The sequence below is a fragment of the Heloderma suspectum genome, chromosome 1 (assembly GCF_057233095.1).
Source record: "Heloderma suspectum isolate Gila_16-S chromosome 1, 16-S_ref, whole genome shotgun sequence".
NCBI classification, from domain to species: Eukaryota; Metazoa; Chordata; class Lepidosauria; order Squamata; family Helodermatidae; genus Heloderma; species Heloderma suspectum.
In genome coordinates this window covers 9,519,987-9,538,065 of record NC_139458.1, presented here as the reverse complement: position 1 = coordinate 9,538,065, position 18,079 = coordinate 9,519,987, and the positions used below count along the sequence as shown (strand labels likewise).

Here is an 18,079-nt window from a genome sequence, read left to right as displayed (position 1 = left end):
TTTATTTATTTAAAATATTTCTTGGCCACCTTCTAGGGCAGGAGCCCTCCCAAGGCAGTGTAATGAAACACATAATAAAAACCGATAGGGTCTTGAAAGCAGCAAGGAAAACAACAATTTATTCCTGCAAAACAACAAAAATAGTTCCTGGGGCCAGGCGCGAGATGGGGCAGCCCTCGTGATGCCTGACACGCGCGGCGGCCCTGACGGAAGGTCCCCGCCGGCCTCTCTTGGCCAATCAGCTCCGCGCGACGGCGGCAAGAGAGGACCCTCCTTCCTTTTTCACCCCCAGCGTCGCGGGCTTGGCTTCCTCCTTCTGTCCGAGGGAGCCGCTGCGATGCCGCTGTACGAGGGCCTCGGGAGCGGCGGCGAGAAAACCGCGGTGGTGATCGATCTGGGCGCGGCCTTCACCAAGTAAGTGGCCTCCCCGCTCCCCTCCCAGCCCTCGGCTGCCGCCCCTCGGCGCCCCCCTGTTGGCTTCCCGAGGCCGCGCAGCGGCTCCTCTCCCGCTTCCCGCGCGCTTTGTTGTATTGTTTGATAAATGCGTTTTTAACAGGCCTCGTAGAGGCCCAAGGCGGCATCATACCGTCTTTCGTTCCTCCCCTCTTTTCCTCCCCCCCCACCCCCCCCCACCCCACCCCGACCCATTCCGTCCTGAGCTCAGTGTCCGTACTAAGAGGCGCACGGTCCTGGAAGTCTTCGCCTTTCTCATGCTGGTTGTGGCTCCTAGAGATGTGGAAGCTTATTTGGGCGGGCGGGGGGACTGCGGGGGAAAACCTAGAAAAGTTCAGGGAAGCCCCCAGTTTTCCAAAAATTCCTGGGGTGCCTCCAGGCAAGGCTTTTGCTGAGCAATCGCACTGCTTCATTCACATGGAATTTTATCCAGCGATTGAGTCCAGTGTTAACCTTACTTAGAGTGTAAAGGTAAAGGTGTCCCCAACCAGTCGTGTCCGACTCTAGGGTGTGGTGCTCATCTCCATTTCTAAGCCGAAGAGCCAGCGCTGTCCGAAGACGCTTCCGTGGTCATGTGGCCGACATGACTGAACACCGAGGTGCACAGAACGCTGTCACCTTTCCCGCCGAGGCGGTACCTATTTATCTTCTTGCAATTTCTTGCTTTCGAACTGCTAGGTTGGCAGAAGCTGGGGCTGAAGACGGGAGCTCACTCCGTCACGCAGCACTCGGGTCTCGAACTGCTGTCCTGCCGACCTTCCAGAGTTAGACCCTTTGAAATGAATGAGACTTAAGTAAATGAGACTAGAGGAAGTCTCATTCATTTCAGTGGGTTTACTCTAACATTAGAGTACTCTAACATGAGGGAATGATATTAAGGGGAGGGAATGATATTAAAGGCAAAACTGAAGTACTTTGGCCACATCATGAGAAGACAGGATATCCTGGAGAAGATGCTGATGCTAGGGAAAGTGGAAGAAAAGAAAGAGGGGCCGACCAAGGGCAAGGTGGCTGGATGATATTCTGGAGGTGACGGACTCGACCTTGGGGGAGCTGGGGGTGGCGACGGCCGACAGGAAGCTCTGGCATGGGCTGGTCCATGAAGTCACAAAGAGTCAGAAGCGACTGACCGAATAAACAACAGCAAAACTCTAACATTGGATTCTATCCTAGGCATCTTCAATCCTCCTGTGTTTCTGCACTGCTTCTTCTGTCGTAGCCCAGCTACACCCCTATCTGAACAGGGATAACCTGGCTTCAGTTGTCTGTGCTCTGGTAATCTCCAAGTTAGATTACTGCAATGCACTCTACGTGGGGCTGCCTTTGAAGATGGTTCGGAAACTGCAGCTCCTGCAAAATGCGACGGCCAGATTGCTAATGGGAACCAGAAGGTCCAACATACAAGACCGACTCTGGCCTGCTTGCACTGGCTGCCTGTATGTTTCCGAGCCCAATTCAAGGTGCTGGTTTTAACCTATAAAGCCTTACACAGCTTGGGACCACACTACCTGACGGAGCGCCTTGCCCAACACGAACCTACCCATATAGTATGCTCAGCATCTAAGGCCCTCCTCCAGCTGCCAACATCAAGGGAAGCTCAGAAGACAGCGACAAGGGAGAGGGCCTTTTCGGTGGTGGCCTCCAAATTATGGAATGATTTCCCCGTCGAGGCCTGCTTGGCGCCAACATTGTTATCTTTTCAGTGCCGGGTTAAGATCTTTCTCTTCTCCCAGGCATTTGGCAGTATATGATAAGTGTTTAATTGATCCTGGAATGTCTTATGGCTATGGTTGTTTGTTTTTGAGATTGTTTGTTTGAAGTTGTTTTAGATATGTTTCTTTTGTGTATATTGTCCATGTGTTTTTTATGTAAATGGCTTTTAATCTCTATATATTTTATTTTTAATGTCTTTAATCTTTGTAAGCTCCAGCTATTGGGCGGTATAGAAATGTAATAAATGATGATGATGTATTTTTTGCAATAAGAAAAAAGACGGAAGAAGCAGTGGGAAAACATGGGAGATTTATGAGTAGAAGATGATGTCATCTGGACACCCATCCACCCCACAAAATTACCTTCCAAATGACAAGTTGCTTTTAAAACAGAGGGGCTTAAAATGCAGTTTGTTATGTGGTGTATCAGTTCATAGCCCTGTCTTGTCTAGTCTGACTGCCAGTGGCCCTCAAGTAGAGAGTGATCTTTCCCAGCCCTGCTCCCTGATGCCATTTTTAGCTAGAGATGCCTCTCCCAAAAATGTCTAATGGCAGGATATATTCTGAGGACAATGCCAAAAAGAGAGGGGGGAAGCCCAAAAACGTTCTAGGAAATTCTTGGGCCTGCCAAAACTGGCTCTTTTGATTTAGACCACTCTCCTTCATTATTGATTCATTTGTATGAAATAGTTGAAACTTGTTCTGAGATAAACACTCCTGTGTCCATCCATAGGAAAATAGGAAGCTGCCTTATACTGAGTCAGACCTTTGGTCCATCTAGCCTAGTATTGTCAGCACTGACTGGCAACAGCTCTCCAGGGTTTCAGGCAGGAATTTTTCCAGCCCAACCTGGCACTACCTGTGATCAAATCTGGGACCCTGCCATTTTTATCTGACCTCACTCAATGTATGCAGCTTCTCCCTTTCTAATACAAGGTCTTGATCAATTTCAGGGAGGAGGGGGCTTCCCTTACCTACGTAATCCAGTTAATTCCACCATATAAAGAGGCATCCCATAACGCTGATATCCCTACCTTGCTCACTCCTTCAGATGTATTTCATCTCTCTCCCCGCCTCTTTTATCTCCTGAAAACTCTTGTTTCTCCACACACTTGTTAGAGGATTGTCTTGTCCTCTTCTTCATTCCCCACCATAGTGTGGCTCCCTAGGACAGCTCTTCTTCCATCTTTTTCCTCATGTTTTAATGTTGTGTAGATTTTACAGACATTTGAGTCCCAGTTAGAACGTTGCTCGATAAAGCAGGTGCAGTGGTAGAGATGGAGTTGCTTTAGGGTCAATGCCTGTTTGCTCTCATAAAATGAAAAGAGGTGAGAGATGTGTGCTCAAGTCCAGGAAGGAAGATCATTCATTTTCTAAGTATGAAAAGGAGAAAATAGTTCTTAATTGATGGGGCTTGCGGTGTGGAATGGGTTTAACTTCCCTTGCACTTGCTGCTTTGTTTTTCTTTATATTCATGCAATGTTTATGGGATACAACTTCTTAAAACTTCTTTCTAACCATGGGTGAATCACATACACCAAATATGTTGTACAGGAGTATTTCAAGACCATTGTCTTTGTGGATGTCTCCTGAAATACTGAGTTTGTTTATCAAGAACATCAAGACAACCATATTTTTGTTGTTTGGAATATATTTAAATAATGTATGAATTTATGTAACCTTAATTTTCCAGATGTGGCTTTGCAGGAGAAACAGGCCCAAGATGTATTATTCCCAGTGAAATAAAGAAACCCGGCATTTCAAAGGTAAGCCTCTTTAAAAATAACAGTGTTTCCAACAATTTAATATGAGTTAAATGCTTGTGTGGTATAATGATTGGAGTCTTGGACTCAAGATCTCAGTTCTAGTCCCCATTTGGCCATGAAGCTCACTGGGTGACTTTGGGCCAGTCACTGACTCTCAGCCTGAAGTACCTCACAGGATTGCTGTGCGGATGAAATGGAGAGGAGGAGGACCATGCAAGCCACCTCGGGTTCCTTGCAAGAGGAAAAAAGGCAGAATGTAAATGTAATAATAAATACAAGGGTTTTCGCTTTGGTATTCGTTCTATAATGCCAACATTGTTTTTTCTTTGGCATTATAAAAATAATTATTGTTTATCTGGTGCTACCAGTGTGAATGTGGTGCTTTACACAGGCCAGGAATACTGGGGCAAGTGCTGCTGGGGCCCATGCAGGGCCCACCAGGGGTGATGTCTGCCCCACCCCCTCGCACCACCCCCTGGCATTGGGCCCCCTGCCTGGCACTGCTGCTGGAGCTGCTGCCGCCAGCCAGCCAGCCAGCCATCCCCCCCGCCCCCAATTTGCTGGCCTAGCTGGCAACATTTTTGAATGGGAGCTGAGCCACCTCGGCTCCAATCCGTGGTGGGTGGCTACCATCTTAGATCCCTTGAAATGCAATGCCCAGCATTGACCCAAACTGAGCAGTGGCTTGCTCCCATCTGAATGGCTGTCCAAACCTGCCAGGTGGGAGTGGGGAGTGAATGGCAGCAGCAGTGCCGGGCATGGAGCCCAATGGCAGCAGAGCAGGCGGAGGCGGTGACATCAGTGTCACTGCCAAGGGCCTACAAAAATCTGGCACCAGCCCTGACTACAGAATATAAGAAGATAGGCTCCTGTCCAGAGGATCTTACAATTTAAAATTTGACACAGGGGAAACAGGAAATGGAGATAGGAGTAATAAACAGGGCACTATTATGTTATTGTTTCAGTTATATGCCTTTAGGCTTAATTATAGGCTTAGTTACAAAAGTGTCCAGCGTTTGTCTATAATAACGAAAACTATACATATATTTGGACTTTATTTGGAAAGTTAAATTCCAGCAGTTTACAAATACAATCTTATTTTCCACAAACATATCTGATGAAACTCCTTCTCTACCTCTTCCTAATAATGCCCTGATTCTGAATTGACTCTGATCCTTTGTATAGGGGTCACTCTAGTTTTTCCCATTGATAAAACAGCTACTACAGTGTAGAGCCGATGGAATAAGTGTTGCTGCATCTCTGCATAAGTCAATGAAGCGCTACTTTGATGCCAAAGCAGAATATCTTAGCTGGACAGAATAGCAGCTACTGTACCCTTGCACTGCTGTAGCTGGAAATACAAGGAATTTCAGGATGCGGGTAAGCCGTCTGAGGCCTTGCAAGGAAACCTCTGGGGTGTAGAGAAACTATGGAGTGGCAGTGGTGATATTACATGGGGTCCTATCCAAACCTAGCTGGGCTGGGAGACAAGATACCAACTAGTGTGCCAACTAGGGACAATCTGAGGTGTAGTAGAACTGTTGGCTAGACCAGGGGTGTAGAACCTTTTCACCCTGAGGGCTGAATTCCATTTTGGAGGAGCTCTCAGGGGCCTTTTAGAATGGGGAAAGATCTGCACAAAGGCTGGGAAACCACCAAATGATTGGTGGGCAGGGGAAAGGGGCTGGAGCCAGGGAAAGGGACATGGCTGTCTGGAGAACACCAGAGGGCCAGATTTGGCCCCTGGGTCTGAGATTCTGCAGCCTGGGGCTAGACTGTAGCATTGGGCTATTAATATGCGAGTCTTGCACAGCAGGAAGTTCACTACATTCTCACTAGATCAAACCTGGTTCTAAACCTTATATTATTTAAGTAGCCAGTACAACATGTGTGTGTGATGGTATTAAATCAAAATTGCTTCAGATTGACTTTTTTTTCTCACAGCCCATCAAAGTTGTTCAGTGCAACATTAATACAGAAGAGTTGTATTCGTATCTGAAGGAGTTCATCCACATGCTTTATTTCAGGTAGGAGATGCTACACTGAACTGAGTGAAAGAGATTGCTTAGGTACCATGTTACAGTAAAACACTATAATGTTTGTACTAAGCCTGATGAAGTTTCCAGTTCCATTTGGATTGCATAGGATTTGGTACGGCATCTGAGAAGAGGGTCCCAGAGTTAGAGGTGGCTGCTGTTAGCACCAAGGCAAGCTAGTTTATGTCAAAGACGGAAGCTTCCTCCCTTTCCTCACTTCCTCCGAGGCCAGCAGGTGCCTGTAGCCAGCAGGAGCCTGCAGCACTCTTTGAACTATAGCCCAAGACACAAGAATCGTGTCACTTCTGTGCTATGTCTTATGAGCTGGGCTAGGCCAGGGTGTGTTAAAATCCCTAAGTGTCCTTTCTCAGAAGGTCACAGCCATAACAACAGCACTGAAGAGGTGTCCATCTAGCTCAATATTGTCAACACTGATTGGCAGCATCTCTCTAGCATTTCAGGAGGGATTCCTTCCTAGTCTTACCTGGAGATGCCGGGGATTGAACCTGGGCCCTTCTGCATACAAAGCAGGGCTCTGCCATTGAGCTAAAGTCCCTCCCTAACCTGACCACCTGGCACCCTCCAAATCTCTGACCATTGGCCATGTTGCCTGGGGTTTATGGGAGTTGTAACCAAAACATCTGGAGGGCACCAGGTTGCTCTACCCCGATGTAATCTGTCAATTGACAGGAAGGAAAAGAGCCACATGCTTTTCTGTGCCAGGAAGTGCCATTCCTATACGTGGCTCTGCTCACGTTCTTTGTGGTCCCGGTTTGTTGGTGGATTAACAATGCAGTCCTGTGCATGTCTACTCAGGAGTAACTCCCATTGTGTTACATGGGATTTACTCCCATGTAATTGTGCATAAGATTGCAGCCTATGTTTAGAAACTACTGAGTCTACTAGAATCCAAGTAGGAAATGAATTTTTACACGAAAACATGGAAGAACAGGTACTGGCTTTGATTCAGCTCTCTGGTCTCATTCATTCACTTTTCAGGCACTTGCTGGTAAACCCCCGAGACCGCCGTGTTGTGATTGTGGAGTCTGTGCTGTGCCCTTCCCATTTCAGAGAGACACTCACAAAGGTTCTCTTCAAGTATTTTGAGGTAATGCATTTCAAGCATCTGCTGTAGCTCAGGTTTCCTTGGCTTGCTTGTGAGAAAAGCACTTTCCGGCCTCATCTGTTTTTTTCTGTAGTTTCTGCAATCACTACTGAATGACTGCCAGAAGGCTGAAACTGTATCAAGCTTTCTTGATGCATACACAGCACACCCTGCAATGTGATTCCCTTCCATTAGTACCTTTAGCGCTAGGAGATCTGCTTCAGATCCCAGTTCCGGCATGAACTTGCTTGGTAATGCAGTCCAGAGCTATATATCTGCTCCAGTGGTGCTCATGGAGCGATTGCTCAAAGTTTTTCCCACCCACTTGAACAGAGAGTGCAGACTGGTGTGTGCAATTAAGGGCGCAATCCTATGCATGTTTAGACAGAAAAAAGTCCTACAACTCCCAGCACGGCTGGCTGGGGCAGGCTGAGAGTTGTAGGACATTTTTCTGTTTAAACTTGCATAGGATTTCACCCTTAGTTTCTGTTACATGTAAAGGGAAGAGCAATGGCCAATCTCATAGCGTGATAGCTGTTTGAATACGAATGTGGACGTTCGCAAACTACAGTGCTGTAAAAATCGCTAGATGCTTACAGCCGCCATTGTATGCGATTGGATTGCAGCTGCCAGTTGGCCCTGGGGGCTGAGGCAGGTGGTTGACATTGCAGGGGTGTTGTTCCCTGTGTCCATATCTCCCTTTACAAGGAGGTGTGTGTTTCAGCTCCTGTAGATAAAGTAGAATACAAACACTGCATGAGTAAAACAGAATGCGTGTACTGAACAGTTCTGATCTTGCGTCTGTGTGAAATTGGGAGGCATCAGAAGCTGCCTTATAGCCTGCTATTGTCCCTGATTGGCAGTGGGTCTCTAGCAGTGGGGTCTTTCCCTTCACCAGTTCCTTTCACCTGGCGATGCCAGGGCTCGAAGCAGGGCACTTCTGCAGGCGAAGCATGGTGGCAGCACTGCCAGACCTTCACGGTCATCTTGCAGTGTGCTGACTTTGTCGCCTCTGTGTTCCCTCCAGGTTCCTTCAGTGCTGTTTGCCCCAAGCCACCTGATGTCTCTCCTGACCCTTGGGATTAATTCTGCGATGGTCTTGGACTGTGGCTATACAGAAAGTCTGGTCCTACCTGTATCTTTTTCTCTCTTTTTCCCCCTTTCCCCATAGCATGAAGGAGGCAAGTGTTACTCAAGAGAGCTTTTATCCTCAAAATTATCTTAAACGAATGAAATTACTAAATAAAAGTGTATCCGTTCTTCCAAAATGACTGTTCTCCTGTGGTAAGGCTGCCATTTGCAAAAGTGGGTGTGTGGTACGTGGTGCTTGTATCTGGCCTCTTATATCATAAATACAATCAATGAAACATCCTTAGCTGCTTGCAGATTTATGAAGGAATTCCAGTTCTCAGCTGCTGGGGGGCCCTTCCATTGGGAGGAAAAGCCATTCACAAGTAAGTTGGCACCAAATATTTTGTCAAAGCATTCATACCATGGTGATTTAATTTTGAGTTGTTCAAATGTAACATTTTCAATCCCCCAACCATAATTTGGAAAACTGGAAAGGAAACCTGTGCTTGTGCATGCCCTCCTCTGAACCAGGCCTGCAAACCACAGGGCATGGAGGCTAAAATTCACAAGATGGAGTTTTACCTCAGTTGGGGGGATTGAAAATGTTATGTCTGAACCATCCCTGTGCATATGCTCAAATTGCCTTGCAGCCCTTCGTGAAATACTTACAAAAGCCATATGATAACCGCTGTGTGTCTCATACGCAGCATAAAGCTGGGAATGAGCTGTAGTACCGATGTATCGTGTTAGATGAATGCTAGAGGACTAATAACTCTTTGTTAAAATAATGCCTACTATCCAATCCTTTAGAGAGCTGGAGTACCAGCTACTGGAGCAGAGCACTGTGGATACAGGAACCACCAAAGGACAGAGCCTTCCCTCGGTGATGGGTAACTTATCCTTGCTGATACGAGAGGGATGCTTCTCATTTGATCTGTTCTGGGGGAGGATGGATTACATAAATCCCTTTTTCTTCCTCATCTTGCTTATCAGCATTACAAAAAGAAAATTAGCAGGCAACCTCCTGTCTCCATGAAAACAAATATTATTCATGGAGACTTAATGGCCCCAAGAAGCAGTGGACCAATAAATCCAATAAATATTTTTTCCAACAAGGGGCATGTTGGTTAATGTTAATGGGTGGTTTGTCTGCCCAGCTAGGTGATGTTCAACCTGTTCTGGAGGGGGTTGCACTCCCCCTAAAGGATCAGGTTCATAGTTTGAGGGTGCTGTTGGACCCAGAACTGTAACTTGAGTCACAGGTGGACTCAGTGGCATCGAGCACCTTTTATCAGCTTAGGCTATTTGGACAGCTACAGTTATCCATGCTCTGATAAACTCTCGTCTGGATTACTGCAGTGGTTTATACGTGGGGCTGCCTTTGAAAACGGTCCGGAAACTTCAGCTGGTCCAAAATAAGGCAGCAAGTGTTAACAGGGACTGGCTAATGAGATCACATTTGTTGTTGTTGTTCAGTCGTGTCTGACTCTTCGTGACCCCATGGACCATAGCACGCCAGTCCTTCCTGTCCTGCGCTCTCTCCCGGAGCGTATGAGATCACATTACGCCAGTACTTTTCCAGTCAAATCAGCTTTGCCAGTCCATGGCTTTGCCAGTCCAGACTGGCTGCCAGTCCATTTCCAGGCCCGATTCAAAGAGCTGGTATTAATGTTCAAAGACCTAAATGGCTCAGGGCCCAGTTATCTGAAGGATCGCCTCCTCCCATACGTGCCTGCCCGGACCTTAAGATCATCCTCAGCGGCCCTCCTCTGGGAGCCCCTGCCAAAGGAAGCGAGGCGGGTGGCTACCAGGAAGAGGGCCTTTTCTGCTGTGGCACCCCAGCTGTGGAATGAGCTCCCTCGCCTGGTGCCTACATTGTACTCCTTTCAGTGCCTGGTTGGCACCTTTTTCTTCCAGTATTTTAGCATTTTAGCTTCCTAGTCCTTTAGCTCTGGTGTTTTAAATCTGCATTTTAAATCTCCGCACTGCTGCTAGGTTTTATTCTGGTTGTACTGTTATATTGTGGATTTAAGCTTTCATATATTATATTGTTTTATGCTGCACCTTGTAGTTTTAATTTTTGTGAACCTCCCAGAGAGCTTCGGCTATTGGGCAGTATAGAAATGGAATGAATGAACGGATAGATAGATAGATAGATAGATAGATAGATAGATAGATAGACAGACAGACAGACAGACAGACAGAGAATTTGCAACGCACTTGATTTAATGTATTCCAGTCTACACCATCCAAGATAAACAACATTATCCTTCTGTTGTACAATCGGGGGGTGGGGGCGTGGAGGGAATCTTTAAATGCAAAGTTCCAGACACTGCAATTCTATTAGCTTGGGGAGAGTGTATGTTTTAATGTCAGCTTATCTTGTAATATTATTTCGGCTTATTCGTACTAAATTCTCAGTGTGCTCTGTGTTTGGGTTCTATTGCTGCTAATTCCAGGTGTGTTGGACTAAACGATTTCCTGTGTTTTAGGTTCTGTTCCAGAAGACATTGTAGAAGACATAACAGGTAAAATACCTTTCTTCATACAAATCTTAGCTTAGCTTTCCTCCTCATTAGATATACACAGTAGATTGTCACAAAATGGTCAGATGCCTCTCTTTAAGTTCCCTTCAGCTGAATAGCAGCAGCTAATGTTGCAGCCTCAGATGTTCTGTAACATGGAGTAATGTTTTAGTTTTTCAGCTTGGAACCTTGCGAAGCAGTTTGAACTTTACGTTGTTGTTGTTGTTCAGTCGTTAAGTCATGTCCAACTCTTCGTGACCCCATGGACCATAGCACACCAGGCCTTCCTGTCTCTCTCTCGGAGCGTGCTCAAGTTCATATTCATTACGATTTAGGTCATACCTGAATGGTTTAGTGATTTTCCGTACGTTCTTCAATTTAAGCCGAAATTTTGCAACAAGAAACTCAGGATCTGAGCCACAGTCTGCTCCAGATCTTGTTTTTACTGACTGTATGGAGCTTCTCCATCTTTGGCTGCAAAGTACATAATCAATCTGATTTGGATATTGACCATCTGGTGATGTCCATGTGTAGAGTCGTCTCTTGTGCTGTTGGAAAAGAGTGTTTGCTATGATCAGCGTGTTCTCTTGGCAAAACTCTATTAGCCTTTGTCCTGTTTCATTTTGTACACCAAGGCCATGCTTGCCTGTTGTCCCGGTGATTTCTTGACTTCCTACTTTAGCATTCCAATCCCCTATGATGAAGAGGACATCTTTTTTTGGTGTTAATTCTAGAAGGTGTTGTAGGTCTTCATAGAACCGATCAACCTCATCTTCTTCGGCCTCAGTGGTTGGGGCATAGACTTGAATTACTGTGATGTTGAATGGTTTGCCTTCGATTCGTACTGAGATCATTCTATCATTTTTGAGATTGTACCCCAGTATTGCTTTTCCCACCTTTTTATTGACTATGAGTGCTACTCCATTTCTTCTAATGGATTCTTGCCCACAGTAGTAGATATAATGGTCACCTGAATCAAATTCGCCCTTGGTTATCCATTTCAGTTTGCTGATTCCCAAGATGTCGATGTTCAATCTTGCCATCTCATGTTTGACCACCTCCAGCTTACCTTGATTCATTGATCTGACATTCCAGGTTCCTAAACAATATTGTTCTTTTCAGCATCGGACTTTCTTTTCACCACCAGACACATCCACAGCTGAGTGTCCTTTCGGCTTTGGCCCAGCCGCTTCACTGTTTCTGGCGCTACTTGGAAATTCCCTCTGCTCTTCCCCAGTAGTATATTGGACGCCTTCTGACCTGAGGGGCTCACCTTCCAGCGTCATCTCTTTTAGCCTTGTGATACGTTCCATGGGGTTTTCTTGGCAAGAATACTGGAGTGGGTTGCCATTTCCTTCTCCGGTGGACCACATTTTGTCAGAACTCTCCACCATGACCTGTCCGTCTTGGGTAGCCCTGCACGGCATAGCTTATGGCTTCACTGAGTTACGCAAGCCCCTTCGCCACAACACGGCAGTGATCCATGAAGGCAGAACTTTACATGCCGAACCCTAAATTAGTGTGGGTCACTTGTGGCCCTCTGGGGGTCCCAATTTGGCCCATTAGGGCCATGCCCCAGCCCTTTCCCCCAACTTCCAGTCGTGTGGTGGTTTCCTGGCCTTGTGCAGCTTTCCTGGCCTTGGTGCAGTTTTTCCCCATCCTAGAAGGCTGAAATGCCTCTTATTTGGCTTAGTTACATAAGAAAAGCAGTAAGAGCTTTCAGCTAACCTGTGCTGGTGTTTTTGATATTTGGGTGTGGGGGGGGTGATCCTGCCCCTTTTGCCTTTGACCCCACCCACCACTGGAGTGCGGCCACCAAGAACTCCTCCGAAATTGGATTCAGGCTGAAAGAGGATCTGCACCCCTGCTGGAGGCTGTATCCAAGGATTTGTTCCTAGCTCACACCGTTATCATGCGTAACTCGCTGACAGTCTTTTCAGTCTTTGAAAACAGGGGTGGGGGAGCTTTACTGAGGAATGTTTCTGCAAGTAAACATGACCCACAGCTTTCTGCAGGGAGGTTTACACCCCTAGGAAATTGATTTTATTCTGTGTAAATCACACGTGGCATTTATAAAGATCTGCATCCCATCTAGAAATCTCCTGCACCTGTGGGGGTTCCACAGTCCATTCCAATGGAGGGAGCAGATCCATTTCCACAGCTTCCTCCATTGAAGTGAATGAAGGCCCTGTACAATCAGGGGAGTTTCACACATGCACCAGAATTCCCACTCCTAGAATCGGTCAGCATATCAAAGTAGAGGTTTATAAAGCACTTTGCACATTAAAACTGTGATAGAAATAATGATGGAGAATCATCTAAACACCTTTTTCTGTCCCTGAAGTTCGCACTTGTTTTGTGAGTGACCTCCAGCGGGGGCTGAAAATTCAGGCAGCAAAGTTCAATATGGATGGCAGTGCTGAGGTAGGTGGAAAGTAAACAATGTCCAGTTTAGTAGAAGACATTCAATGTTTTAAAATGTCTTCTTTTTTTACTAGTGTTCATTCTATCCTAGCGTCCAACTCCACCTCCAGATGTAGATTATCCACTGGATGGAGAGAAGATTTTGCATGTGAATGGAGCAATCAGGTTAGGAATACGACAGATTTTTTGTGTTACTATAACAGGGCTCAAGTTACCCCACGCTTTCAGTAATATACTGCTTTGGGGCAAGGATTTTACTGGGTGACATCTGCACGGTCCCTCCCACTGGATTTGACCTGCTGTGCAGGGGCAGGATGTGCAGATCTGGAGGGTCATCACCCTTGATTGTCCAGCAGACAGCCCTGTAAAGACATTTAGCCAACCAGGAGGTTAGCGTAGGCCATCCAACATGGTGGTGCCTGTGGACGTCTCCCTTGGCACCTGACAGGCTCCCTGTCCCTCCTGATTTCTATTTTACTTCGTTAAGATTGCTTTAATTTTTAAACTGGGAAGCTGGTGTACTGCGTAGTGAGGTGCTGCAAAGCTGTGGGGCGGTACAAAGAGCTTTGGCTGTGGGGCGGTATAGAAATATATGAATTGAAATGAACACCATCTCTATTTGGATTCAAAAGTGTGGCTTTGTGTTTTAGAGCTCAGCCCCCACGTCTACCTTGTACTTAGGTTGTTGGACAAGTTACTTTTCTTTTAGCCTCACCAGTTTGCCTTCTAGGAAATGAGTGTTTTGTGACTGGCCATGCTCACCAGGGTAGCCGTTTTATGAATGGGCAAGCCCCCCTGATGGCAGCCATTTTGTGAGAGTGCTCACAACGCTCTCAAAATTCCAGATGTGCCCACCAGACCAAAAGGGCTGGGGACCCCTGGTGTGGGGACTGGACGTAACGTATCTGATCCTCTGGGTATGCCCTAAAATCAGTTTAGTTCCTTTCAGATCAGTTGGACAACTGGGGAGGGAATGGGTGGTGTTCTCTAATCTCTGGAATAGAAATGGTGCTTTATTCTCTTTGTGGATTACTCCTTTTGTTTCTTGCCAACAGAGATTCTGTTGCTGAAATACTCTTTGAGCAGGATAACGAGGAGAAATCAGTGGCCACTTTAATACTGGACTCGCTTGTCGAGGTATTATTATTATTACATTTTTAACTTGTACAAGTTGTGTGGGCTGGCCTTTTGCTTCTCTTGTGCTGGTCCAGCTCCACCAAGAATGAATTCCTTCCCCTAAACCCATCATAGTATTAACAAACATAGATACCCAGCAAAACAGCGGGTCCTTCCATCTGCTGCTCTCGGACTACTAACAGCCACAGCGAACCTCCAGGTAGCCGTGCGGTTTCCGTGAGGGTGGCTGCCCATCCGCTATTCTGATTTGCTTCCCTCCACTGTCTCTGGGCAAGTGAGTCCTGGTGAAGGAGTGGAAGGGAATCACTGTATATCATGCTGTGAATGCAGCCCATGTGGGGGCTCCCTGTCCAGCCTGCCAGTTCGTCCCCTGCACCCGCCGCCTCTCCCAGCAGGAAAAGCTCTTCTTTCCCATCAGCTACTGATTGGAGGTATGCGCTTTTTCCTGCTTGGGAGAGGGCCTGGGGAGGAAACTGCTGAGTGATTCTATCCGTCCTTGCCCTTCTGAGTATAAAGTGCTACTGACTGATTCAGCCCCTCTTACTCGTGAGTTGGCTTAAAATTAGTAAATCACATTTTGGTCCCTTTCTGCCTTTGGCTACACTCATTTTGTCTTTGGACACACCCGCAGATGGAATGCAGCCCCTAAGACCGTTCCCAGATTGGAACTTGACCCTTGGACTGAAAAAGTGTCCCTACCTTTCCTGTACATTCATCCAGCAGCACTTAAGAAGACAAATGGGGCAAGTGATTTTCCTGCTGCTATAAGTCATGTTGAGCATCATGTGTGGCTCTCTGACTTCCTTTGGTCTTAAAAAGCCCAGTAAGCCATTAAAATAAAAAGAGAGCCAAAGAATACTTCAAATTCCAGTAGCCAACTTTGTCTCCCTTGTCTGGCAGCCGTAGGCTCTTCGCTTGGATTCTCAACCATTGCTTCTTGCCCCAGGAGAGTGGTAAATTCCAAACCTGTCACCAAGGAAGGGAGGTGGCAGGGGCTGTGCCAGGCGGAGAATGGAAAGTTGGCTGGCACATGAGCTGTTGCAGTGGGAAGCCAACTTCCCTTTTCCCTGCAGTGCGGGAAAACCTGCCCTCCTGGTCTGCCGTGCAGTGGATCTTGTTTAGTTTATGGCTGGAGCGAAACGTTTTTATCTCCGTCTCCCCTTCCTCCTTCTGTCAGTGCCCAATAGATACCAGAAAGCAGCTGGCTGAGAATTTGGTGGTGATTGGCGGCACTGCCATGTTGCCAGGATTCCTGCACAGGTTAATGGCAGAAATAAGATACCTGGTGGAGAAGCCGAAGTACAAGGAGACGCTGGCCTCGAAGACCTTCCGCGTGCATACGCCACCTGCCAAGCCCAACTGTGTGGCGTGGCTGGGAGGTGAGTCTGAAACACCTGTGGACTACTCTGGAGATTACTGGGGGGCTCTGCGCATTCTTCAGGGGCCCCGTAACGCCAGTCCTTCCTTGAACCCATGTGAGGACAAATCCAGAAGAGTCACGTGCCCCACGTTCAGATGAAGCCTTGGGTGACAAAGAGGAGCCTCTTATTTTAATTTTATTGATAGATCCGATTGCATGTGCCCCCGCTCCCTTCAAAGAGCTTAGGGTGGCATACAGTGGAGGCTGGTGGCTCTGATGTTAGCGGGCAGTGAATCTGCTCCAGGTTTTCAGTCGGAACTCTAAAAGAGCTATCCGAGGATTTACCGCCCCACTGACATCAGGGCCACCAGCCTCCACTGGTAGCATACATGGTGTCTCTCCCCACCCACCCACACTATTTATCCTCACAAAAGCCCAGTGAGGTAGTTGCACTTTTATCTCTCGCTACTATGCTGTTGTCCCAGGAGTCCAAAACCTATGTGTTGTTCCACATTACAGGAGCTATTTTTGGAGCCCTCCAGGACATCCTTGGAAGTCGTTCGGTATCAAAGGAATACTACAGCCAGACGGGCCGGATCCCTGACTGGTGTTGCCTCAGTAACCCTCCTTTGGAAATGATGTTTGATGTCGGAAAAACACCTCCGCCCCTGATGAAAAGGGCTTTTTCCACAGAGAAATAGGAGTCTGCCTGAGACGGGAGTTTGTTCACATCATGGTGCCCCCTTCCTTGCTCCTTCTCCTGATGTTTAGACTGTGATGCAGCTGAAAGATTGAGTTCTGGGGCAGTGGGCAAGATTTTGGCCACGTTTGTCCCCTTGTGTTGGCTACACCGGCTTAAGATGATACCCCAGTGATACAGTTATTTATATGTACAGGAATTACAAGATAAGTGCCCAAGCTGTCAACTGTTATAATTACTTAAAGTATTTAGATATAGTTAAAAGAAAAAAGAAACTGCTTGGAACCTAAAACTGCATATGCAACTCTGTCTGCCAAAATCAATGTGATGTTTGTCACAGTAGTAGTTGCTTAAAACATTAAAAATAAATGTCCTCAACCTTGTGTGTTTCCCCTGGAAATCGGTAAAAAGACCCCTGGCTTTGCTTGTGGGAAGGAAACAGATGCCTGATTAAGATTGGCATTGGTAGCCTTTGCCTTGTTTAGCTGCCACATCCCCCATGTTCCATGCTACCTCCTGTATGACTGGAAGTAGAGGGAGGAGGCATATGCTTGCTGTGACAGAAGGCAGCCAAGACAGAGGTGGAGAACCATTTTTGTCTAGGTATACAAGCATGGGCAAATAGCGATGCAAACAATAATTCAAGAAAGCTTTTACCAGGATGTGGTAATGTGCATTATCACAGTCCTCAAGACTAACAAATGAATGATGAGGAAAAGACTCGCCAAATCAGACAATCCTGTATTAAAGAGACGTTGTGGTGCCCAATAGACATGAAACAAAACGTTTTTGCTGAATAAGACACAGCCTAAGATCTACAGATGTGACAGGTAGATGCCAAAGTGGTGATCAGCTGATTTTGTGGTGGTGCCCAGAGCAGTTTCTCAAATTCCCAAATGTTCCCACGGGTCCAGAAAGGTTGGGGAGCCCTGGTTAATTCAGCTAATTGCTGAATTAATACAGCTAATGCTTCTTTTAAACATATGTTTTGGCAATGTCCAGTCGTTGCTTCTTTTTGGGAGGAGGTTATTATACAGGTAGATGTTATATTGGAACAGTCTTTAATATTCACTGATGTACGCGCTGTTTTAAATTACTTACCTGCTTCATGGAAATTAACAGACAGTCAGCGTAAACGGATTCTCTGCGCCCTTTTGACAACTAAAAGGCTGACATTACAACATTGGAAGGATAAACACTGACTTCCTATAGTGCAATGGACTGAGGCCCTTACAACGCTTTCAATACTTGAACAGGTGACATATAGACACCACCTTCAAATGGATACCTATTTGGATAGGTCATCTGCCTTTGTTGAAGCCTATGTCTAATTGCTAGAAAGTTGTATGCATTTCATATGTATTCATTGCTATGGATATATACAAATTCATGTACATATATACAAGGGGGGAAATAAAAAGCTTTGCGGGGGCCTGTGGGCATCACATTGGGGACCCCTTCACACACGCCATTGGCAGTGTCCATGCACGTAGTGTTGGAGACCCCTGTAATATACAATGCAAAAGGTGTGTTACACTCCAGGTCATAGCATGGGCCCCTGAGGAGGATGCTGGGAGCTATCTACAGCCTTGCTGATCTTGTATCCTGCTACTTCCCTATCTCGCTTTCACTTTGTATCAAGCATCCAGTTTACCCTGGACTTGAAGCTTCCAAGTCACCATTGCCTCCAGCTGGCCTCCATCAAGTAAGTTAGTTGGTTATTTTAAAAAGGTACAGCCCAGTTTTCCGGTCTGAGATGCTCAATAAACATAAATGGTTGTATCATCCAC

General features: G+C 46.5%; 1 protein-coding gene across 1 annotated transcript; it reads left to right on the top strand.

Moving 5' to 3' along the window:
* Positions 1-256: 256 nt before the first annotated feature.
* Positions 257-18,079, top strand: ACTR10 (actin related protein 10). Its single transcript, XM_084835384.1, has 13 exons — positions 257-414; positions 3,859-3,931; positions 5,876-5,958; positions 6,967-7,075; positions 8,100-8,207; positions 8,459-8,526; positions 8,954-9,033; positions 10,636-10,671; positions 13,013-13,092; positions 13,184-13,257; positions 14,148-14,229; positions 15,407-15,608; positions 16,109-18,079. The coding sequence occupies exons 1-13, from the start codon at positions 338-340 to the stop codon at positions 16,288-16,290; spliced, it is 1,254 nt and encodes a 417-aa protein (XP_084691510.1). The 5' UTR covers positions 257-337; the 3' UTR covers positions 16,291-18,079.

Bases quoted from the DNA above. Each gene is read 5' to 3' on its own strand.
- ACTR10 (XM_084835384.1), top strand. From the start codon at position 338: ATGCCGCTGTACGAGGGCCTCGGGAGCGGCGGCGAGAAAACCGCGGTG. The intron at 8,527-8,953 runs GTAAGTTGGCAC...CCAATCCTTTAG, and splicing joins GGAGGAAAAGCCATTCACAA to AGAGCTGGAGTACCAGCTAC. The intron at 9,034-10,635 runs GTAACTTATCCT...CCTGTGTTTTAG, and splicing joins GAGCCTTCCCTCGGTGATGG to GTTCTGTTCCAGAAGACATT.